This window comes from Dendrobium catenatum, unplaced genomic scaffold (genome assembly GCF_001605985.2).
Source record: "Dendrobium catenatum unplaced genomic scaffold, ASM160598v2 fragScaff_scaffold_231, whole genome shotgun sequence".
NCBI classification, from domain to species: domain Eukaryota; kingdom Viridiplantae; phylum Streptophyta; class Magnoliopsida; order Asparagales; family Orchidaceae; genus Dendrobium; species Dendrobium catenatum.
The window spans coordinates 9514065-9539439 of NW_021318693.1; the positions used below are offsets into that span (position 1 = coordinate 9514065).

The window sequence follows — 25375 nt, forward strand, 5'->3', positions numbered from 1 at the left end:
ACCTCCCATTTTCCACATAAAATTTTTTCAATCATTTTTCTTTCTATTCTTACTTTGATTCTAAATTCCTTACATAAGGGTGCTTCCTATTCTTTCATTTGAATCTCATATAGACCAGCTCTCTTTATTTTGTTGTTTATGTAAACTCAGTAAATTAGTATTTAGGATTCTTGTATTTTAAAAATGCTGTGTTAAATAAATAGAATGGATTTTGATTTCTCAAGTGTTTTTTTGTTAGCTATAAAATAAGTATTGTAATTATTTTAATTTAATCACCAATTTAAATTTATTAATATAATATCTTTTATTAGTACAGCACTAATAAAAATTAATTTAAAAATAAATTTAGAGAAAATAACTAGGGTTTTGAGTATGTGTATGATAGTGTTCACAAAGCGTTCAAATTTGTTTTAGGGGATGGAGCATCAAGGAAGGGGTGGAGTTGGAGGATGAGTTTGTGGTGATTAGAATGATGATGTACATGGAGAGAGGAGATGTGGAATGCGATGGAGATAGTGGAGATGCTTATGCAAATGAGAAAAGTACTCATATTTTGGGGAAAGGGAGGAGTTGGGGGATAGGGAAAGTGATTATAGTGAAGATGATTGAGTGGGTGGAGATGCCGGATTTTGGGATGATAGGAGACTTCTTCACATTATCGAATTTTATAGCATTTGAATTGATATTTGTGATGCAAAACCATCAAGTTGTGCAAAAGAATGTGTAGAGTTTAGGATTACGGAGATGGGGAAGGGGGTGATGTGCAAAAGTGAAAGCATGGTTTGAGATGAAAATGAGGATTACACAAGAGATTTGAAATATGGTTGGTGATGGGAATATGCACGAGTAGGAGCGGGATTGTTGACAGGACCAAAGATGTTATGTAGAAGCGGGGTAAAGGTTGTGAGCCACGGTATCAAGGATGGTGTAGGATGACAATGTATTGGGAATTCAACTAATTTTGGACAATTTATAATTCACAAAAAATGAGAATTTTGAATTTTCCAAATTCCCTAAAAATATACATCACATATGTTTTACTTCATAAGAAAAAACCTTAATAATTAAAGCCCACATGTTACTGCAACCGAACAATTCCTTAGTCTAAATGTTACCACACATCCATATTAATATTTTATATCTTCTATGCTTTTCCTTATAATATTCTAATGTCATATTGATATCAGCAATGCTTAACTTCATTTTTAGTAAAAAGATAAAAAATTTAGGAAAAGTAAAAATTCGAAAGCATAAGTCTATCTGGCACCTTTGATAGTGAAACCTGGTCCAGGTGAGCTTTTTTTTTTAAAACCTGCTGTGTAAAAGGCTAAAGCAGACAAAGGCTAGGGATTAGGAGAGAGCTTTTTGGATAGCTGGTTTGGTAATTTTTTGTTTGTGTTTATGTCTATTTGAACTGCACGTGAGTAGTACTGTTTTAAATAAATTTGGTACTCTTTTAACTAAGCAATCTGAATCAATAGGTATGACCATGTCGCTTTTGTATAATAACTTCAATCTATTTGTTAGTAACTTCTGTATAATAAGAAATGCATATTCGAATGTAAATTCATCCATAACTACCTCATTCCTCCTCTATATCACTGACAAAAATAGGTTAATTGTGCATCATCTATATTTTGGATTCTACTTAGTTGGTGGGAATTGCTAGCATTCTAAAAAATAAATTATTCATGATACGACACCAAAGAGTAAACACAACAAGGTGTTCACCATACTTTGCTGAGCTGCTGGAGGAATTCTATTTGAGCATGTTGGAGATCGCAACTCATTGTTGACGTTTACTACTGCTAAAAATGAGTGGTTTTGGAGGTACAAGAGAGTAGAAGCCGAATAGTGTTGAAGTTAGCTTCTTTAGTTGATCAGGATCTTTGATATGACCGCCTCTGTAGCAAAGTTATGTTTTGATCGTAAAATGGAGGAAACATGCCCGAGGTATTGTACAAATGTACACAAGATGCATATTGGAGTAATACTTATGCGAAGTATTGTCAGGGATGTAAGTACTGACTGTTTGAGGACAAATGGTGAATATATTGAAAGTCATTGTCAATGCAATCTATGATGAGTTGTAAAATAAAATACATAAAAATTCACAATTTGTAGGTTGCCAGATCTCAACCTTAAAAAAAAATCATTAACATTTAATATAAATGCAGTAAATATACTTCTTTAATTTCAGAAAGATGTTTAATCATTTTAATCAGGATTGAAATTTTGCTGAATTCTAATAAAAAAATTTTAGTCAGGATTGAATTTTCTCTTCAAAGGAAAATTCTGGTATGTATCTAATCATGCTGGAAAAATCAGCTATTAAACAAATTAAAATAGAAAAAAAAAATGATAGAAATCACTCGAAGGTAGAACTAGGCCTTATGACAGTACAAGGACTCTGGCTCTTGAAAATTGTTGTAAGCATTTGATGAATACTACAACAAGCACACAAGAAAAAAAAGTAGAAGTATAAATTCATTTACATAATATCAATGTTTTTTATATAACCTTGAAATGACTCAAAACAAAAAATTATACAAAATATGTCAATATTCACTATAAACAAGCTTCAATTCATCTTAACCGACTCCTAAAATTTGCAATTCAGCCTGTCGCTGGGAAAGTTTCAAGGAATTTCAAAAGATTTAAAGATAAAACACTACCCATATATTTTACTCTCATTTTGTGAGGAATTTATGATCTGGTTCTAAGTTCCTATAAGCATAAGCATTTTTGGTTAATTACTCTTGTAGGTGATGAGAGAGAACTTTTGATTTAGAATAATCGTTAGATAAGCATTAAGTGCTTAGTGTATAATAGCAGCAAGAGTTTTGCATTGAGATTTAAATTTTACCACCTTGCATTTGAACCTAATGGTTGGGGGGAGTGATGATGAATCCAGTAGTGATCTCATAGTTCCATCGATCTAGGTAGTCATGGTTCTTAGTCTTTTAAGTCAAAAGAGATAGTCAACCCAAACTTACCAAAGGATACTCAACAATTACAAATTGATTGGTCCAAGGTGTAGATCCAGGGTGGATGTTTGTTTAAGAAGAAATTTAAGTGAACTTTAGCTTATAGAAAGTTTTGTTCTCTATTAAGCATATCCAATGATTTATTACTCAAGGGCTTCTTAGTCATTGGAAAACATATGGGCTCTAACCCTCGTAATTTAATTGTGCCATTTCACAGTAAAACAACTTTGTTAGAGGACTCGATAATAATCTTTTATCTGTGGTGTCATTTGATGACAAAACCATCGGTTATATGACATTTTTCGTATCCTTATTGGCAAGAGATAGTTTGAGAATGAACTCATTTCTTTTTTAGTCCGCACAATATTCTCTGACTTGACATTTTGGAGTTTGATGAATTGGTCGGAGGACATGTTAATATTTTGAAGCTTATGAAGGAGTTTTTGATTTTTAAAAATAATTATAAGCTATGTATAGTTATTGCATGCCTTTTAAGGCTTGAAGAGATTAGTTTAGTTTAATTTCTTTTTAACTGGCACAATATTTTCATACGTTATGATTAAAAATTTATCACATTAGTCAGAGTGAATGTGAGTGTTTCAATTCCAAAAAATGGGGGATTTTTATTCAGCTTGTTTTTAACCTTGTAAAACATTCTCAGACTTATGTTAGATCGTTTAGCTTGTTTGTGGTGCACATAAGGGTATCTTGACTTCCTTTTTAAACAGCGTGCATGCTTTTCAATGCGTTTACATAATACAACTATACATTTTTTGATGCGCATATTCATACTTTGTTCAATATATTTATTCTCTTTTCAATGCACCTACACTATGTCGTTGCATAGCATATTCGTATGCTTTTCAATTTACTTTATTTATAGCATCTTCTTTTAAAGAGTTTTGCACTCTTTGGAGTAGTTGCATGCGCTTCAAAACAATTGCTATGCTTCTCGAGTCGATGATGAACTTCACAAGATGACTACACCATTCTCGAGGAAGTGCACTTGAATTTGAAAATTATGTTGTGATGATGTCTGATTTAAAAATATTTGAATTTTGATTATTTGTGTGAGTATGCATTATTAAAATGCATGTAGTGTTTCATTTTGAAATTTTAAAAATCCGCCCTTTTCCCAATCACCGGTTTCGCCCCTAATCTGAACTCCACGATCCTGATTTCATGCCTTGTTGAACTCTATGCCTCTTCCCTTCCAACCGGCCTTCTGCTTCTTCCCTCTTGGCCAAACCGATATGAGTTAAAACTGCAGTCAAACTTCACCTACTACCGAATCCCCTTGTTGAAGCTATCGCTTGTTACTCACACTCGACTCGGCCTCATGCAAGTCCCAGAACCCGCAAAGCAACCTTCACCCGATCCTTCTTCCCCCCTATTCCAATGCCCCTTAACCAACCACCAGATCTCCCTATAGGTGGTCACATGAACTAAGCCTACCCCGTCAACTTCCGTTTTTCATCCCCTCTAGTGAATAAAAGGTCTCACCCTATATTGCACCGATACACCTATTTATGAAGGCGCGCTGTATAAAAAAAAAAGGCATGTTGTATAGGATACATGTCAGACTACTAAAGGTAGTAGTATGAAGCTGTTGATGAATACACTAGCTTGCTAAAGGAACAGCGCGTATGGAATGCCAATTCATCTACAATTAACCTCAGTTAACTTGCAAGCTAGTGCATTAAGCGAGCTACAAATAACAATACTAAGTGAGAACCAAAGATTTGCCAATTCATGCAAAGAAGGTGGCAATTTGCCAAATATCGAATGTCATCCGACTTGCAGACAAATACGACGGTTTCCTATAAGTGATGATGATTAACATGTAAAGAAGGTGCCAATTTGCTGATAAAACATGTGTGACATAACACAAGACATGAAAGCAAGCACAATAAGTCATCAATCAATATGCATAAAAAGATTAGTAGTGAATGTAGCCCACCCCGCAGTTAGTATTAGCTTGCTGACGAATACACACAGGAGTGTAAACGAGTCGAGCCGAGCTCGAGTGATGCCTAACTCGAGCTTGACTCACCTGCCAAATATCGAGCTCGAGTCGAGCTCAAAGTACTTGCTTGAGCTCAACTCGTAAAATAAAGAGAAGCTTGTGAGCCAGTTCATGTTCTGTCGTAAGTGAGCCAGTCTGCTGCCCGACGCTTAAAGCCGGAGAAGAAGAGACATTGCGTTTTTTCTTGTGGAGTATGGACACGATCACAACCGTGGAAGACCTACGGTTGTTTTTTTTTTTTGGCAGAGAAAAGACCTTGGGTGAAGTTTTATACTTCTATATAATGTTTTGAAGCTCATTAATAATACATTTTTTCTTGTGCATAGAAAAGTCATGAAAGCTCCTTAATGTCTATATTTTTTTGCTTTGGGTGGCCTTCTATACAATTTTTTTGAAGACATTCTTTTAGTAATAGTTACTTTTCTGCTACAACATTTATTTGTTATAATCATTAATTTTTTTAACCTTTAAAATGTAAGAAAATAATTTTTGTTTTAAAAAATTTCTAGCATTCATTCAAGTCGCCTTGCGAGCTCGCATGTCAAGCCTGATCAAGCTCGAACTCGAGCTCGTTTAACATACGAGCTCGAGCTCGTTATCGAGTCTAGTTCAAGCTGGCTCGGCTCCCTCACTTACACCCCTAAATATACACATTCACTTGCAAACGATAACACTGACAGTCACTCTACATATACACTTAAGAGACATACAGTGACAGTCACTTGCATTCAACGTTGCATTCATTGTCATCCTTTATGTCAATATCAACTAATTTGCAATAAGCAACACCTAACTGTTAAGCAAGTGCATTGATCCACTCATGAGTGACGATAGTGGATATAGCAGTTAACCTATCAATCTGCGTAGGGAAGGTCAACAATGAATGCAACGTTGTTTTGCGGTTAATGTGACACGCATATGAGTACACAAACCTGCTTGCAGTTAATAGCTGCCAGCTGACAGACAAGTGCACTAGTTCATGAGCAACAATAGCAGGTGTAGTGACCTGCCAGGTAGCATGCATGGGAAATTCAATGGTGAATGTGATACATTTGGCACTCATACCATATGACACCTACAAACAAGAATCAAGAACCTTCAACAAATACAAACATCTATATGCAATTGTAGGAAGTTTGGTGTGCGCACAACAGCTAACCTATAAGGTCGAGAGTTGAGGGAAGAAGTTTTGCAATGCATGCAACAACCCTGCTTATGAGAAACAATTGTGAATACATTGCAAATATGACGGGCCTTCTGCGAACACAGGTATACACTCAATGTGACATATACAAGCAAATGCAGAAGAACCATGATAAACACAAATGCATGCAAATTACAATAGTGGATGTACTTCCAGCATGGTGGATCCCTTACAAGCTTAAGTAAGAAAATCGTAGTGAGCATGATGCACTGCCTAAATGCAAAAGGCAATGAGCTTGTGACAAATGCAAGTACCCATATGCCATTACAGGAGATTCGTTAGTGCATGACAGTTTACTTGCATGAAGTAGGAAATGACCTATAACGTAATGCTACAATTCAACCGTTTGCAGAAGAAGGGAATTCATAGTAGAAACTGCGGGGCCACTGGTAAACTGAGACAGTAGATTTGCAGCACTGAATTGCCAAGACAAACTTATCTGTTTACTTGCAAATGATAATTGGAAGGCTCCTGATGCACTAGAAATACCCTCCTACAGGATGGATATTGGCAGAGATAACAACATGCAGGAGATAAATGAGCAAAACTACACTGTCGATGTGCAGCAAATGAAGCTCAACTTGTAGTTAAACAACGTTATCCGATCCACAACACTCACACAAGCAGACAAAAGGCATCTACAAATTTCCAAAATGAAACTTAGTACATTTCTCAACGATAGTCATTTGCATGGCTAACCATTGTAAAAGCACCCTCCCTCATGCATTAACACATGCATTAATGCATTAGAAACATCCATACACATTTTATAAATATTTTGAAAGATATGTAGAGCATAGCACATTGCATTATGCAAAATGTCATGTAAAAATACATCAAACACATCATGCATGCATACGCTATAAGGTACAAAATGTACTATGCAAATGTACAACACAAGCATTTTATAACTACATTTAGTTAGGAATGAGTAGACATATTGCAATTATCCTCACATAACATATAGATTGACTGGATGTATGTACATTACTGCATGGAAAATATACGTTGCAATATGCTACATGCATCATGCATCATGCAAATACGTCATGTAAGATGTAAATATATATGCCAACATATATGCATACATGCAACTGCCACACTAATAAATTACGCAAAATGAATGTTAAAATATACACCCGCATGAGCCCCGACGAGCATGTCATATACATACTTGTGATGTCTAAGGGTGCTGTGCGAGTCAAGAAATGATACTATGTTCGAGCCCGATCCTTCTATGTGGGTGAATGGGAGTCAGCATGGCTCGAACTATCAAATAAATATACGGTCGCAGCATTGACTGAGATATTTATTTTATACATCCTATGACAAAGAAACTTCACTAAAAAAGACATAAAAATGATAACTAACCCGATTATATGTCGGCAAGTACCCCAATGATGGCCGTAAATAGGTTTGATTGGAAAAATAAATTGCCCATAAATATCCCAATGATGGTCGTGTTGACAGAAAATCTCAATCGGAGGGGACTACAAACATTTAATATGCATCCTGAATTCCCATAAATTCAAAATCGTAAAAAATAGCAAAACCTAAAATATTTAAAATTGAAATAAATCATCAAACACTTAAAAGAAAAATTCATCCACCATTTACAACAGTTTATCTAGGTGGATAAATTTGAAAATAACTTCAGGTCATAAAAAGCAAATGTCTGGTTGAGAATATCAGTTGGATTCATTCTCAATCTTTCTCTTGCTAGTAAGGACATGCCATGTGTCCTCTAACCGGTGGTATTGCCGCCAAATGGCACCACAGGTAAACAATTATGACTGGGGCTCTCTGAACTAGGTGGTTTCGTTGCCAAATGGCACCGATAAATTGCGCTCATGGTCAGAGCTCATGTGCTCCCCAGTGGGTTCAAATTCTTGAGATATGAATCAATAGGGCACAAGGCCCTCTATTAGCTAAGTGGATTCAAATCTTTCCCCTTAGATAATTATTTATTCCGGGTTTATAAGGTACTATTAGACGAAGCAACCCATGGCTGCCGACAAGGATCCTTCTGTTAGATTGGGTCGACTACCTCCTCTGCCCGACAAGGATCCTTCCGTTAGATTGGGTCGACTACCTCCTCTGCCTAAGTAAACTAGGGATCATGACCCAAGATGACAAAACCATAGAATTTTGATCGGGTTCATCCTCATTCTCCCACCATCCTCTTTAAGTGCAAGTTAATAATTTTTTTATTTTGAATTTCAAATTCTTAAATACCTAAAACCCGCTGCTACTATACACCAGATGTTATGTGTCTGTATGCATATGTTTGACAACTAGCCTTAATTGAAAGTTTTCTCTCATTATCGGGAGGGGTAATTAACGATAGAGGTTTGCGCCTATAGGAAATATGAACTCGGATCATAAAATCCTCGTAAAATGAGGGCGAAATCTCTAGGTAATGTCTTATCTAAAACCTAAACTGCCTTATGAAAATTTGCCTCGGAACTTAAATGTTAACTCTCCACGATGTCCCGAAAAGATTGAATGAGGCCGTAGAGAGGCCGGGGCACGAATTTTCTTAGCACTGGGTAGGAAAGTAGATTTATTAGATTTGGATTATGTTAAGAAAGGTAGAGAGGTAGGCCTAAGAAGATTTGACTAGAAAATATTAGAAATGATATTTCTTTATTAGATTTAAATGAGAATTTGACTCTTAACATGACACAATAAAGAAAAAAAAAAAAGGATTCATGTAGCCAACACCATGTAAGGGGATAAAGGCTTGATGTTGTTGGTGTATACTAATGTGAATTTTGGTAGTAACCCATCATCTTCCCTATGTAGGAATAACACATTATTTTCACAAAATTTACCTCCGCATTAGAACAACGCTCACAAATACTTAATTTTTGAAAATTTCAAATTATATATTTGCCTGAGGTAGGACATAATAATGAGGCAATGAGATTGTCATGAGAGTGGAAGACATAATTTTTTTATCATTTTTCTTCTACCTTTTTTACAAATGTTTTCTTTTCTTCTTCTTTTCTTTTTATTTTCTTTTTTTACCTATTATCAAGGTTTAAAATTGTGTATTCTTATTGCGTAGGCTTTGAGGCTTAATTGGTCGAAAATGCGCTGAGGCGCGCCTCAAGGCGCGCCTTTTATTGCGCAATTTTAAACGTTGCCTATTATCTTCTATTATGATGCGATAATTCCTAATGGATACAACTAAGTCCACCGCCCAAGCCTAGTCCAAATAATACCCAGGTAAACTGTAGTTAGAAATGACTAACATATAAAGCCAATGCCACTGCCCAACAAAGTTCCAGCCAAAGAAAAAACATCAATCTATCAAACAGTAGATCACCAGGCCCACTTGTTGCAAATCTATTTTTATGTATTATGATTTTGATGTTAGCAAACACTCTTGTTTCTTTACGACTGCCTTGCCTACTAACATTTCAGGACCACAAGATCGGACGGCAATCGGAACCAGCTCAAGATTGGGTGGACTAGGTCTGAGTCAGTATGTAATTTTCTTTTTCACTTTCTTGAGTCAATTGTAATCTTTGAAGTTTTCTGATGCTAAGTAACCCTACACACACACAATTGAGTGATTTTTTTGTCTGACTTAGAATTTCTGTTTTTACTCACTTCATCCCGGACAATATTATTATCGTCCTGGACGCCCGGGTTCAAAATAGAAACCCTAATCAGGACAACTTATTAAGGCAGCCGTCATTAGCCCATCGGCCTGGACGATACTTGTATCGGCCAGGCCGATAGACTCAAAACAGAAAGAATCAACTGCCATGATCTATTTAGGCATTTTTTATTTTTGGAAATCGGCCAGGACGATATTGTATCGGCCTGGACGATATTACACAATTATGCCTAAATTAATCAGGCAATTAAGGAAATCAATTAAGGATGATTGATACGATCAGATCGTCCTGGATGATCGCAAGATCAGCCGGGAAGATTAGTTCAAAAAACCTTAGTTGCTCCTGGACGATCAACATCGGTCAGCTCAAATTCCGGGCGATGTTCTGGACGATTTTTCTCTGATTTGAACTAATTGTCTGGGACGATCGTGAGATCGGCCCGGACGATCAAGCTATTTTGGAATCGTCCCGAACTCTTTTCAGAGCGATTGTCTTGCCGATAATCTGTGATTTGAACTAATCGTACATGACGATATTTTATCGGCCTGGATGATATGAACATTTTAATTCTGTTCATCCCAGATCATCCCGGCTGATCAGGCTTAAATTGCACTGATCGTACAGGACGATATACCTATCGTCCTGGACGATAATGTCGCTATTTTGAAGCTCTTCTATTTAAGCTATTGTTCAACATTTTGAACAATCTTTTGCTGCTGTCTTGACCTGAGAAAGCCTAGAGGAAAGAGAGAGGGAGAGAGAGAGAGAGGATCTTGTGAGGGGGAGCTTGTGAGGGGGATTCACAAGGGTTGCTCCAAGCATTGTTCCACTTCTTCTTCCACTAGAGTCTCTTGTCCTTTGAAGGGTTGGGAGAGGTAAGCTTCAACGATCGATCAAGGTTCTCGGCCTGCTTTAGGAGGAAGCAAAAGGAGTTGGGTTCTCTGCCTTGCCGGGGGTGGCAAAAAGGAGGTTTTGTAAAGGCTTCTCCTCCTTGCTGTGAGAGCAAAAGGAGAGTTAATTTGGTAGTGCAATACTCGGAGGGCGCCTCCGGGGAGTGGACGTAGGTCAAGTTGACCGAACCACTATAAACCCTTGTGTTCTTTTTACTTTCGCATTTAATTTTTCCTCACTTGTTTTCTGTGGTGATTTTGGTTTGTGCTTTGGTTAAAAGATTTTTTAAAATACCAATTCACCCCCCCTCCTCTTGGTTAGCCTTGGACTAGTTCTTAAGGGCCTAACATCCCTAACGAACTTTCAAGTGGTATTTTAAAAAAACATCAATATATCAAACAGTAGATCACCAGTCCCACTTGTTGAACCACGACTGAACCTGCCAAATTGTACGAACTTAAGAAATAAACTATAACTCTCTCTCAGCCATCGTAGTTGCAACAAAATAAAATAAACTAACAAATATAAGTAAATAAATAACTTGTGCACATATCATTGTTTGAGATGAATATTTTCGTTACCTCGAATTAGAGTTGCCTTTGCTTTGTTTTTTGTCTTTGGAAATATTAAGTTTTTGTTTCACAAAGTTTATTATAGTTCACAAATTTTATTAGGATGCGCACAATTCTGGCCTTTGTTGTGTGGTGTTTGTTAATTATACCCTTACATGTATTACTCTTTTAGATGGTAATCAGGTAACTATAACTTTATGTTAACCTCTGAATAAAAAAAAATCACAGAAATCCCGCTAACATGCAAACAGCGCCGTTCGAGTCTATATCCCAGAAATCCTGCTCAAAATCTGCGATCTCGCCTTGATCGAGCACCCAAGTCGTCGTTAAAAGGCCATCAAACGAAGCCTTTCGGCTGCTCTGACTTCTCCACTCGCGCTCACACAAACTTCCTCCCCATTGCAAGCTCTCCGACTCCAAACTCCTAAACCAAACTCCACCTGCTCCGACCCCTCTCTGTCCGTCGCTTGTCTTCATTTGCGAGCAAACCCTAGGCCGAACAGAACTCGTCCCTTAGCCTCTGCCCTAGCTTTGCTGGTTCTCACCCAAGCCGAGAGAGAGAGAGAGAGAGAGAGAGAGAGAGAGAGAGAGAGAGAGAGAGAGAGAGAGGAGGGAACCGACCTACCTCCACACCTTGCCGAAGCCTCAACCCCTACAGCCTTTGCCTCTTCTGAATTCAAGCCCTACCCGAACTCCATTTCCTCTAGCTGCCTCCTCCGACGTTCCTTCTTGTCCGAATCGGAAGTTACCACATTTTGATCGGGAGTTATAACAGGAGCTCTCTCTCTATGAAGGTAGCTATCTCCTGTTCACATTCTTCTTCGGCCAAATCCCTTAAAACAGAGAATTAAACTCTCTGTTAACAGAGAGTTTAATTCTCTTTTAATCATGCTTAAACTCTATTTATTTTTAATTAGAATTAATTAATTATCATTAATTAATTAAGTTTAATTATGATTAATTTTTTTAATTAAAATTAATTAAATCCAATTATAGTTAATTATTATTAATTTTTATTAATCATTATTAACTATAATTAATTTCTTTTTAATTATAATTAATTACAAAAAAGAGTAAGGTAATGCCTCTCTCCTTCCCTCGATCCATGTGCCAACCCCGCGCAGCTATAATCCCTTAACCCTAAAACTTCGAGAACCCGCTTTCGATGCACGCATCACGACAAAATGACCACATATATATGCTTTTCTTAGCGTGGTGGGAGGAAGTGTGTCGCGATGCTTGCGACGAAGCAGGTAATCACTTAAAATTCCTTCTTCGACGTTCGCGGCGCATCGAAAAACAGCCTATAATACATGCTTTTCTTAGCATGGTGGGATGAGAGCTCGGTGCGACGCCTACGGCGAGGCGGGGATATTCATAAGTACCCGCTTGTGGGGAAACAATTGCTTTTCTTTTGCAACAGGTACCAAAGACCCATACACGCTTTTCTTAGCTTGATGGGGGATGAAAAAAAAAAGACGGCCACGGTGTCCTCGTCCGAGGACACCTACCATACACACTTTTCTTAGCGTGGTGGGAAGGCCCAGTTTCTCGTAGTTTTCCTCTAAATGGGAGGGACGCCGGGAGGTTGTCGAAATTTTGGGTGAACACGAGATCATACTTGGACCTGATTGAACTCAAGGACAACAGTGGGCTCGGACTTGTGAACTTTGATACAATAAACTCAAATCTAAATGAATTCAAACTTAATTAAAAAAAAGACCTTGAACTGAACGAGACTTTTTGAATTCGAACTTAACATACAAGTTGACCATTTGGAACTATACTCTGAACTTGAATCAAATGAACAAAACTTGGACTTGATTTGAATCAAGCACAGTGGACATGAACTCAGTTTTAATTCAGACTTGAACTTTGCAAAACATCAGGGGACTTGAATTTACATTTGATGTGAACTTCAAATGAGAAGAACAAGGACTTCGATCAATGTTGGACTACACAAGACTTGGATTTGTTTAGACCACATAGAACTTGATTTGAACATAAGCAAGAGAACTTGCAAGCTTGGACTTATAAGCTTGAAACTTGTAAGCTTGGACTTAATTTGAATCAAGCATAGTGGACCTGAACATGAATTTAAACTAAACTTAAGGAACATGAACTCAAATCAAACTTGAATGAACAAAAGACTTGATTCAAGTCTGATCAAGGACTGAACTTGAACAATCACAAGATCTTGAATTATATGCAAGAGAACCCGAATCCGGATTTGAACCAAGTGCAAAGGGCTTTGAGCTTATTTGAACAACTTGAATATGCAACAAAATTAGCAGTCACAAGGAATTGGGCCTTAAATCCAATTATTTGCAATCATGCAAATGTTAGAAGGTGACTCAAAAGAATTTAAATGAATGCTAAAAGACTTGAGCATATGGAATAAGACCTTAGTTCAATGAATGAGCAATCAAAATGGAAAGGTTCAATGAACAAATCTTGAGTGTCCAATTAGATATACATGAATTAATATATCAGACTACTGCAAGCATGATTATAACCCATTCACAAGTAAAGGACTCGTTGAGGAATACTGTCAGACATATGCAATGTGTCTTCCTATAGACATATAATGCATTATGCAGCCAATGCCAACACCTGTTTGATAACAACAAAAGATATGTTGTATACACAATGAATCACTTATGAGGGGTACACTCATGAATAAGGCATAGAGATCTAACAACTTCTCCTCATGGATCATAGTGAACACATCAGGCTACTTATAATGCATACAACGGGTCGCTGCAGGGTACCTATTATACACTCAGCAAGCTATTTGTGAGTAAGCATAAAAGAATTACAATGAGTATACGTATCAACGAGCAGTTGCTAATGCACAATAGCTCGCTTATAAGAAGGAACAAGTGGCTCTTAGTACATGCACCTACAAGCTATGTAGTAGAAGGTAATGGAGGCTACATCACCCTCGCAAGCACATCGAGCTATGGATGAATGCATCTATATGCCTACAAACAACAATAGCAGGTGTATAACAAATATTGAAAATTGCGGCAAAGGCATAAGGAAACTCATCATGTATACAACATACGGTGATAAATGCAAATATCTACAAGTACTTGTAAGGGACCTAATGCCTAGAAGTGCAATGCAAGAGAACAATAACAACAAAATTCACCTGCAAGCAGTAGTAATAGATATACTACAAAGGCGAGGGATACTTTATGAATATACAATATGTCATTCCCCTGCGATTATTAAAGACCCAGAGCAAAGCAGTAGAAGAATTGCAATAGAGGTAAGCATTACAACCAGAAGCAGGAGATTAGTTAGTGCACTACAATCTACCTGCATAAAGCAACAAGTAGTACGCGACAGTCTACATGTACAATGCAGCACATAACTCAATCCAGAAGCTGCTACAACATGCCACCGGATCTGCAACACTCGTATTAGCGGACATTAAGCGTTTTCAAATATTTCAAAATACCCCTGCACATACACCGTAATTTATATACACATAGGTATACAAAGGGGTAAGTGTAATCAAAACCCGCATGAGCCCCAGCAAGCGTGTTGTAGGAACACACGTGACGTCTAGGGATGTTGCGTGGGTTATTAAATTTGAACCCGATCATCCTAAGTAGGTAAAAAGGAGTCGACATGGTTTAATTATCTAATGCCTCTAAACACCCGCATGGGTCCCAGCGAGCATGTTATAAGTATAGACGTGACGACGTCGAGGGATGTTGCGCGGGTCAATAAGTGAATTCAAGTTCGAACCTGATCATTCTATGCAGATTAGTAGGATTCGATAGGGTTCGAACCATCAAACAAATATACGGTTACGATGACTAATATACTTGTTTTAATATATTCATATTAGGCCTTCAAGGCCTATAACAATGACAATTCACTAACAAAGGCATAAAGCCTTCGAAGCCCGATCCACTATCAGTAAGTATAGGGTCGACATGATTCAATCAACAAAGAAAAATAACCTCTCATACCTTGATGATGGCCGTGCTGAATGAAAATCTCAACCGGAGGGGTTCATAAATAATTTCAAATTCAACAAAAATCCAAAATCATCAAACTCTAAGATATTTAAATTTGAAATCAACCATCAAAACACTTAAAGCAAAATCCATCAACCCTCTGCAACAATTTGCCAAGGTGGACAAATTCGAAAACTACTTCAGCTCACAAAGAGCCAAATGCCTAGTAAAAAATTTCACTATGATTCATTCTCAAACAATCTCTTGTCATTAAGGACGTGGTACATGTCCTCTAACTGGCGGTTATGCCGCGAAATGACACCGCAGGATAAACGGTTATGACCCGAGGCCCTCTGAACCGAGTGATTTTGCCGCCAAATGGCACCATGAAATATCGGTTATGACCAGACCCAATATGTTCCGTAGTGACATTAAATCATTGAGATATGAATCAATAGGATATGATCGATAGGGAACAAAGCCCTCTTTTAGCTAAGGTGGATTCAAATTTGTCCCCTTAGACAAATATTCATCCCAGGTTTACAAGGTCTTCTTGGACGAAGCAACCCATAGCTGCCGACAAGGATCCTTCTGTCAGGTTGGGTCAACTACCTCCTCTGACTAAGTAGACCAGTGATCACGATGGCCTGGGATGACGGAACCATGGGATCTTGATTGGGTCCATCATCTATTCCCCAACCCATGGTTTAAAATTGCGCAATATGAGGCTCGCCTTGAGGACCGCCTTTGCGCAATTCCTGTAAAAAACGCCTCAATGCTTATACCTCGAGTTTTTTTTATGAGGCTTGCGCCTCAACTTGGTTGAGGCCCGCCTTGAGGCCCGTTTCGCCTCACTGGCATGAGGCTTACGCCTCACGCTATATATATTAAAACTTACATAAATCTTGAAGTAAATGCCGACATTGGACTCTATAGGAGAAGAGGAAGGGGAGAGAGTAGTTTATGATGATTCAAATGAAGAACCCCTTAGTGAGGATAGTGTTGATGACTTATGAGTTTTTATGTGACATGTCATTGCTATTTGTTTTTGGAAATTGGAAGTATATGTTAATGAAAAGAATACTGGGATGTGGGAAAGATAGAATTTTGAGTTGAACTATATTTCATGTTGTCTTATTATTGGGATATTTTGATTTCAATTCATATTTTATGCTTTTTTATGTTTTATTTTATTCACTCATTAGTATATAAAAAATTTATCATTTTATGTTTACGCAATCTTTTGATTTTGAGGCTTACACCTCAAAATGCCTTGAGGCTTACGCCTCGCCTCACGAATGAAAAACGCCTCAATACCCGAATACGCAATTTTAAACATTGCCCCAACCCTCCACTTTAAGTGTAAGATGGTGAAATTTTCAATTTTAAATATCAAATCTTCCAATTTTTCAAATTTCCAAATCAAAGCCCAATGCGCTACTATATGCCAGATAACATGTACTCTATATGTATCTGATTGACAATTAGTCTTAATCTAAAGTTCTCTCTCATTATCGGGAGGGGTAATTAACTATAGGGGCTTGTGCCTACAGGAAACCAGAACTCAGATCATAAAGTCCTCGCAAAATGAGGGCGAAATCTCTGGGTAGTGTCTAATCTACAAACTCATTTGCTTTCCAAAATTTACCCCAGAACTTAATTCTGTTAAAACTCCCTCTGAAAAAGAAAAAGCAACCATCGGGCGGAGGCCGGGGCCGAATTTTTGGAGCCCACACTTAAGTAGTGGTTGGTATCCTTAGTTTCTATTTTAGAATTGTAAAAATAAGAGAAGAAATTTTGAATCTTATTTCAATCTAGAGAATGTACATATTTATAAGTATTACACAATCAATTACGAGTATAAAAATTATGGAACAAATTAATATAATTAATGATATTTAAAAAAAGAAATATTTGTATGAATGCTAATTGTTGAGGTGGACCATTGTCATAAGGTTAATATAATTAGCGCACAGATTATTTAGATGGACAATTATCATGCAGTTAATAATCACAATACTCTTCATGTTGGAGCATGGATGTCACATAAGCACCTGATTGATACTCCTTTTGTAAAATTTTCTGCTAATTGATCCTTTGATCGAATCTTTGGTAATTCCATAATCTTCCATTCTAATTTCTCTTTAATGAAGAATCTATCTGCTTTAATGCACTTTTTACGATCATATTGAATTGGCTTATGAGTTATGTCACATGCTACTTAATTGTCGCATCATAATTATATTGGATGCTTTCGGGAATTTCTTAGGCCTATATGACAAATTTTAACCACATTTCCTTGCAATTCATAAGGTCGTTCCTATATTCAGCTGCTGCACTAAATCTTGCAGTAATATTCAGTTTCTTGCTTCTCCATGTGACTATGTTCCTACCTATAAAGATAAAGTATTCTAAAGTTGACTATCTGTTGTGAATTGCTCCAGCCCAATTAATATATGTATATATTTCTATATCTTGCTTGTTTGTAGTTTTAGAGAATATAATTATATTTTCTTGGATAGATTTTAGATACCTCAAAATGTATTTGACTGAATTCGTATGTTGTTCATTGAGATTATGCATGAGCTAACTGACAATACTCTGATCATAGGAAAGATCTGGTCTTGTGTGAGCGAAGTGCATTAGTCATTTGATAAATCTCTTGTATCTCACGTTATCTATTGGTACCTGGATTGTTTCAGTACAAAGCTTCGATTCCTCTTTCATTTAAATGCCAAGTTAGCAAACTGGAATACCAGTTTCAGATTTAAGGTATAATTCCTTTGTGATGAGAAGAATCTTTTACTTGATTAAGATACTTAAATTCTAGGAATAGCAAGATCCAGATTGTGTTAATTTTGGCTAAGAATAGCGAGATCCAGATTGTGTTAATTTTGGCTACAGTGGCGAATGTTTTATTATAGTTAATTTCATAAATTCGGGTATATTGTTTTGCCACTAGTGTTGCCTTAAACTGTTAGACATGCTATCAACTTTGCATTTAACAAAAAGATGCATCGACATCTGCTGTTTTTACACATATTAGATGGTTACGAGTTCCCAAGTTTTGTTCTTATGTAGGCAGTCAATCTCTTCATTCATCTCAGCTTATTTCACTCTATTGAGACATTGTGGTAACTATCACCTGGATGACTCAGGTACTATGTAAGTACTTTCTTTAGGCAATGAATTTTTCTGGCTTTATGGGTGGGCATTTAGATCACTAGATTCGAACTCATCCATATCTCAACTTGTTGTGTTGTGTATTATCTGACCTCTTAAATCCAAAATTTTCATACTAGATCTAAATTGCCTCCTCAATATTGTATACAAAAGTCCTAAATTTCTTTAAAGCACTTTCCCTAAAATTCAGACATAAAGAAATATTTAGCGTCTTTATGAAAAACAACATCAATTGTGATAAACATGCATTTACTAGGGTGATGATATCATGTGTACTCTTTTTAATGAACACTATATTTGACAAAGACATATTTCAAAGCTCTAAGTCAGTAACTATCGATGTTGGTGTTTGGGAATACGAACATAGGCAACACCTCTGAAGACCTAAGGTGTTAGATTTGAGACTGCTGAAGCAATAATAGCTTCTGCAAGTGTTTGAAAGGGCGTGAAATGACGGATGTGGTCAATGGTCTTTGGCGATCAAATATAGTGTGAGGGACTGAGAGAGGTTGACATGCGAGACTGAATGAATTTGAGCGGAATAGAGATTTCGAGACTTCATTTTTGAACAATGGTTTTGAGAATCTCAGTTTGAGATTTTTTATAAATGGTAAGAAAATTTTGTTTTGGCTCTGGCTCTAATACCATATTAAGATAATTCTAGAAACTTTTAATCTTGTTTCAAACTATAGAGAATATGTACATATTTATATGTAGCACATAGTCAATTATGAGTACAACAATTAATAAACGAATTAATACACAATTACTCGTAATAAAAAAGGAAACAAGGACATGAAAGCTGGTTGCTGAGCTGCGTAATCATCTTGCAGTTAACATTATTAGAGCATATGGATTGCTGAGTTGAATAATCATTATGTGATGCATAATCTCAATAGGAATATATAAACTAGATGCTATTGCATTTTTCACATGCTTCCAGGGTAGCTTGCATCCTATATTGCACTGATACACCTAAGGTGTGTTGTATCTGATACACCGATACAAGGATACGCCTCCGATACGGCACCGATACGTATTGGATACAGCTTTGCTGTATCCAATTAAAATATTATTTAATTTCAAAAGGACACGCGTATCCGTTGAAAAACAAAAAAAAATCCGAAAAAGACACGTTGTATTTACTTCCACGGCTGCGACGAGGTTCTATAATTTCTGAGATGGATTTGAGTTTCTTGATGATATGGAAATGTTAGAAATTGCTAAACTTTCACTTGATGAGTCTGAATTAGAAGATATGATACTTATTGAAGATGATATAGAAGTTCTAACCACTGAAGAAGCTAATCATATCATTCCTTCTATTGGATATTTGAAACTTCATGTGCTAGACAATTTATGTTTATGCTTTTGTTGTTGTACTAGACATTTAGTGCTTACTTTTATTTTGATATTATAAGCTACAAGGCTACAAATGATGTTATTTTCATTTTTTTTTTTTTATAATTTCAAATATTATGCTTTGATTGTTTTCTTAATTTTATGTATGATTTATAAATTATAATGTTGTGTCCGCGTACCCGTATCATGTATTTTTAAGAATTGACGTGTCCCGTATCCGTATCGTTTCGTATTCATGCTGCCGTATTCATATCGGTGCAACATAGCTTGTATCCCTTCAGCCCCTTGAGCTACTCATGTACATTTTACTGAAATTTGGGGAATCTTTTAATTCCTGATTATACAAATAATATAATCTCATAATTAATTAATCTATCCTTCCTTTCCTTTTCCCCCTATCGTTTGCAGTTGCAGCAACAGTTAAGCGCTGTGTATTCTCAAGAAGATAGAAAAGAAGAATTGCAAGAGACCTAATCTCCCTGTACAGTAAGGTGTTCTGTAAACTCTTCAAGTTGAAAGTAATAATAAGCTCAAGTCCAGCCAGAAATCTTCCCATCTTCTCAGAGCATTTTCTTGTAGAAAGAGGCACATTCAACAATTTTTCGTTTCTTTTAAGCGCTAATCAACAGATACGGGGGCATTTTGTTTGCAAAATTTGAAGATCAGACGATGATCTCGCAGAATAATTTTGCCCAGAAGCTGTAGGAATGTTGATTTCCTGATGGCTGCAAGTCTCCTTTGTTGAAGATAAGCTTGGTTTTGTTTTCCAGTGCTAAGTGAGATAATCTTATAATTATATAAACAAACTTCAAACCCCTATGATGTATATTCCATTTGTATACATTGTAATTCATTTACGTTATATTTCATGTTAATGATTGATACAGATATAAGTTCATTGGCTTCTCTCATGGAGGACTACCATAGATTCGTGGCAAAAGATTTAGGCTTTGTTTGGGATAATTTTCTTATTGCTTCTTAAAACAGTTTTTTAGTATATAAATTTAATTTTTGTTCTAAAAAGATGCTTTAATAAGCAATAAGAATGCCGTCTCAAATGAAGCCTTACATAGATTTGGTCATGCCAAATATCTACTTTCAATGTTTCTACACTTACATCATAATAAACTTATCAACTCTAGTTGAACAGTTCGGTCTTCGTATGTAATAATTTTTTATGCTTAAAGCTATAAGATTTTGGCTTTGTTTTGGAAGATTAGTTTTTGCTTTGCTTTTTATATTATAATTATAACTTTTATTTCATTATTATTTTTTGATTGTTTTTAAAAAAAAATTTGTACTAGATAACTACTTTTATAATAGCTTTAATTTTTTTTTTATACAGCAATTTTATAAAACAACAAAAAAGTCATCCCAAATAAAATCTTTATATTGTATTGTGTAAGGATTGCTTTTGTTTGGGAATTTGCGTGAATATAATTGTAAATGCACTCGCATGTATTAGGCCTTGCACTTAAGAATTTTTTGTTGAAGTAAAAGCTTTTAGGAGCCTATTAAAAATCATGTATTTAATGGGACTCTAGAATAATTTTAGTGCATATTTTGTATTAAAAATTCATTCCATTAGAAAATTTTTGATGATTTAGGCTTCATTTGGGAAGGTTTTTTTATTGCTTTTTAAAACGGAGTTTTAGTACAAATCTTTTTATTTTTGCATTAAAACTCTATTTTAGAAAACAATAAAAAAATTGTCCCAAACGAATGCACAATAAAGCAACTCATAACAAAAATTATTGCATTAATTATGATAATTTTATTACAGCTTAAGATTATAAGTATACTCATATATGCTTTTTCAGGTATTTGTTAGGTAGTCAGTGGGTTATTGTAGCTGAACTTGTATCAGGTGGATGTTGCCATGAAAATTTACCCACGATTCATTAAGCCCTCCACATAAAATTTTGAGGGACTGCCTATCTCATGAAAAGCAAAGGATTTACTCAGATCACTCAAGTGAGTCAATGGACACCTTCTCAAGGCATATTCACATATGTTTTTTTAGGCATATTCACTTGCATCTTAGGCACTTATATCTCAAGTGCGGTGCCCACAAAATGAACTAATTCTGTAGAGCTAAATGATTTCCTCCGCTGCGATGCTTGCTAATGTGGATAGTAATTTTATTTTAATCATTAATCATTTCAAATTTTGGTTATTTTACTATCTTAGTTCAAACAAATCTTTTTAGTCACATCATCCATCATAGTTGGCCTTAATAAATTTCGTTCTCCTACTTCTGTCCAAGATAAAGAAAGGTGTCCTACAATTCTTACCATATATAGAGCTTCGTAAGAAATCATACGAGTACTAGACTTGAAGGTTTTATTATAAGCAAACTCAATCAAAGAAATGTGATCTTCCCAACTTTCATCAAAATCCAGAACATAAAGTCTCAAAAGATTTTCTAGTACCTATTTCAAAGTGACCATCAATCTTTAAATGAAATGCAATGCTGACGTACAATTTCGTTCCCAATTTTCTATGAAAAATTCTCTAGAGGTTAAAAGTGAATTTACCATCATTGTTAGAAATGATCACCATAGGTATCTTATAAAGTATGATAATCTCACACGCATACACATGTATTAACCTTTCTATAGAGTGTGCTAACTTTCTATAGAGTCTATTTGTCAAAACAAAAGAAAATGAGTAGACTTCATTAAAAGGTGCATGATGAACCAAATGACATCATTTCTTTGCCTCGATTTGAGAAAACCCATAGTGAAATTCTTAGCCACTTCGTCTTACTTCAATTTAGGAATGGGCACAAATGTTGCAGTCATTCTTATTTTATCTATCAAACAAAAATGAAGTTTGTGATTAATGTTTATTAAAATTTAACTTGATTGAGTGTTTATTGTCATATTCATTGATTTTTTTTAACAAGTCCATGTTTTTAATTGGAAGAATTTTTATTAGGATATAATAACTACTTATAATGCATTTTAAAGATCTTGGATTTGTTTTAAGATGAGTGGAACATTAATGATTCATATATTGAACTTATTTTAAAGCTTTTTCAAATTTTAATTAATTTGTTTTTATTAAAATATCTTTATTTTTCTTTTCTTTTTCAATCTTATCTTCATACTCCATCACAAGTTCTACCTTCTTTCATCCTTCCATGATCTTTTTTATCTTTGTGGTAGCATGTGATTATTCTGTGTTGCATTTTGCTATTGATGTAAGTGTTGAGAATCTTGGACAGAGCCAACAGGAAGGAGAAAGATGCAAAGAGGAAGAAGAGATCAGGAAATGTATTCACTTAATGTCTAGCTATTACATCGGTGTCAATATATAGATAAATGTAGATGAAATAAAATAAAAATGGACAGAATAGTAATGATGACGTGGTCGATTCTTTAATAGCCCCTCTCAAATTAATCATTCTGGGATCGAATGGTTAATTTGGATCTTAGATTGGTGAACCGATTTATGGGAATAGATTTCGTTAGGATTTCAGTGACTTGATCGGTGGAGGAGAGATGAGCGATGTCAATTGTGCCCTGTTGGATGTGTCCACTAATAAAGTGATAGTCGATCTCAATATGTTTTGTGCGGGCGTGGAAGATAAGGTTGTTGGAGAGCGCAATGGCGGATGTATTGTCGCAATAAATTATTGTTGGGAGATTTTGTGTAATGACGATCATTTGTTTCTTGACTAACCATGAGATGAGGTTGTGGCCTAGAAAGGTACAAAATCAGAATATGGATTTTCGGTCTGTTGTATATGTTGCCCAGTTGGCGTCGACGTAGTTGCGGAGCTGTAACTCACCGATTGTTAAAGTGAGGCAGAAGTCTAGCATGCATTTGAGGTACCGCTGAAAACGCTTGAGTGCTTGAAAATCACAGTTTGCGGGGATGATGCATTTGTTGACATATTGAGTTAATGGAGAATGCGATGTCCGGTCGAGTAATAGATAAGTACTGTAGAGATCCGACGAGTTTGCGGAAGAGTTTGGGATCAGAATATGGGTGAACGTCCATTTGTTTATTTTGCTTGGTGGGCGCCAGTGTGTTGGACAGTTTGCAGTTAGTGAAGCCTGCATGAGAAAGTAATTCCATTGCATAGTGGGACTGATTTAAAAAATAACCAGATTTTGTTTTGATCACCTGAATGCCGAGGAACAGTGATACGTCGCCGAACTGCTTGAGGCTGAATTTGAAGTTGAGTTGTTGTAGCGTGGACTATATTTTTGTGGGATTATTTTCTGTAATGAGAATGTCGTCAACGTGTATAAGAATGTACATGAGCGTATCAGCTTGGTTAAAAAGAAGAAGGGAAGGATCAACCTTGCTGAAATCAAAGCCGAGCGTTCGGAGAAATGTTGTGAATTTATGGAACCATTGTCGTGGGGATTACTTGAGACCGTAAATTGATTTGTGGAGTTTGTACACGAAGTGCGGATGTTGGTTGTTTTCGAATCTGTGAGGCTGTTTCATGTAGACTTCGTTGTGCAGGTCACCGTGAAGAAAGACGTTTGAGACGTCGAGTTGATTGACCGGCCAGTTGTGATGGAGGGCAACGGTGTGAAGCATACGAATTGTAACCATTTTGGCTGCTGGACTAAAAGTTTCGGTGAATTTAACACCGAATTCCTGAGAGCAGCCTTGGGCGACAAGGCGAGCCTTGTAACGAGCGACCTCACCGGTTGGGTGTAGCTTTGTCTTGAATGTCCATTTACTGCCGAGGATGGGTTTGTCGAGCGAAGCAGGAATAAGAGACCATGTTCCTTGTTTTTGTAAGGCGAGATATTCGTTGGATATGGCCATGCGCTAGTGATCGTGTTTTGAAGCTTCAGCATAGCAAGTGGGAGTAGTATGTGTAGAAGAGGTAACGGAAAGATCGAAGATGGGTTTGGGTTTGGATATGCCCGATCAAAGGCGAGTTTGCATGGGATGGCAAGGATGAGGTTGAGTAAAGGATTTGTTGGAGATATCGGAGACGGGAGGGCTGATGTTAGGAGTGGGGTTGGTAGAGGAAGTGGTCGGAGTTATGTTGTGCTAGACAAGAGTGGGTATGGTGGCTTGAGGGATGGCAGACATGGGCACTAGCAAAAGGGGTGAGCAGGATGGTATTTGACTGCTAGTAGAAATGTGCTAAGTTTTTATGTGATAAGGAAAAACATGTTCATAAAACACCACATGCCTTGAGATGTACATACGATTGTTGTGTATGTTGAGGCAGCGATACCCTTTGTGCTGAGATGAGTAACCTAAAAGACGCATTCCAATAATCAACGAGACAGTTTATCCTGGGCGTATGGTTTTGTCCACGGGAAGCATAGACAGTCGAGAATACGAAGGTGTTTGTAGGAGGCTTGAGTACTGTGAAGACAAAAATACGATGTGAAGTTGTGTATGGCAGAGGATGACAACCTGTTAATGAGATAATTGGCAGTGGAGAGAGTTTCGGACCAGAGAGAATTGGGAAGATGAGCAGCATGAAGTAAAGTGCGTGTGAGTTCGAGAAGGTGACGATGTTTCTGCTCGGCGGAGCCGTTTTGTTCTGGTGTATGCAGGCAG

The 25375-nt window shown here is 36.6% G+C and overlaps 1 protein-coding gene across 1 annotated transcript in view; it reads left to right on the plus strand.

The window, feature by feature from the left end:
• Positions 1-20726, plus strand: part of LOC110091836 (serine/threonine-protein kinase BLUS1) — a 103736-nt gene extending 83010 nt beyond the window's left edge. The window contains exon 22 of the mRNA XM_020816085.2: positions 20237-20726. Coding sequence (XP_020671744.1) covers positions 20237-20302 — 66 coding nt within the window. The 3' untranslated portion in view covers positions 20303-20726. The remainder of the gene's footprint in view (positions 1-20236) is intronic.
• The last annotated feature ends 4649 nt before the right edge of the window (positions 20727-25375 follow it).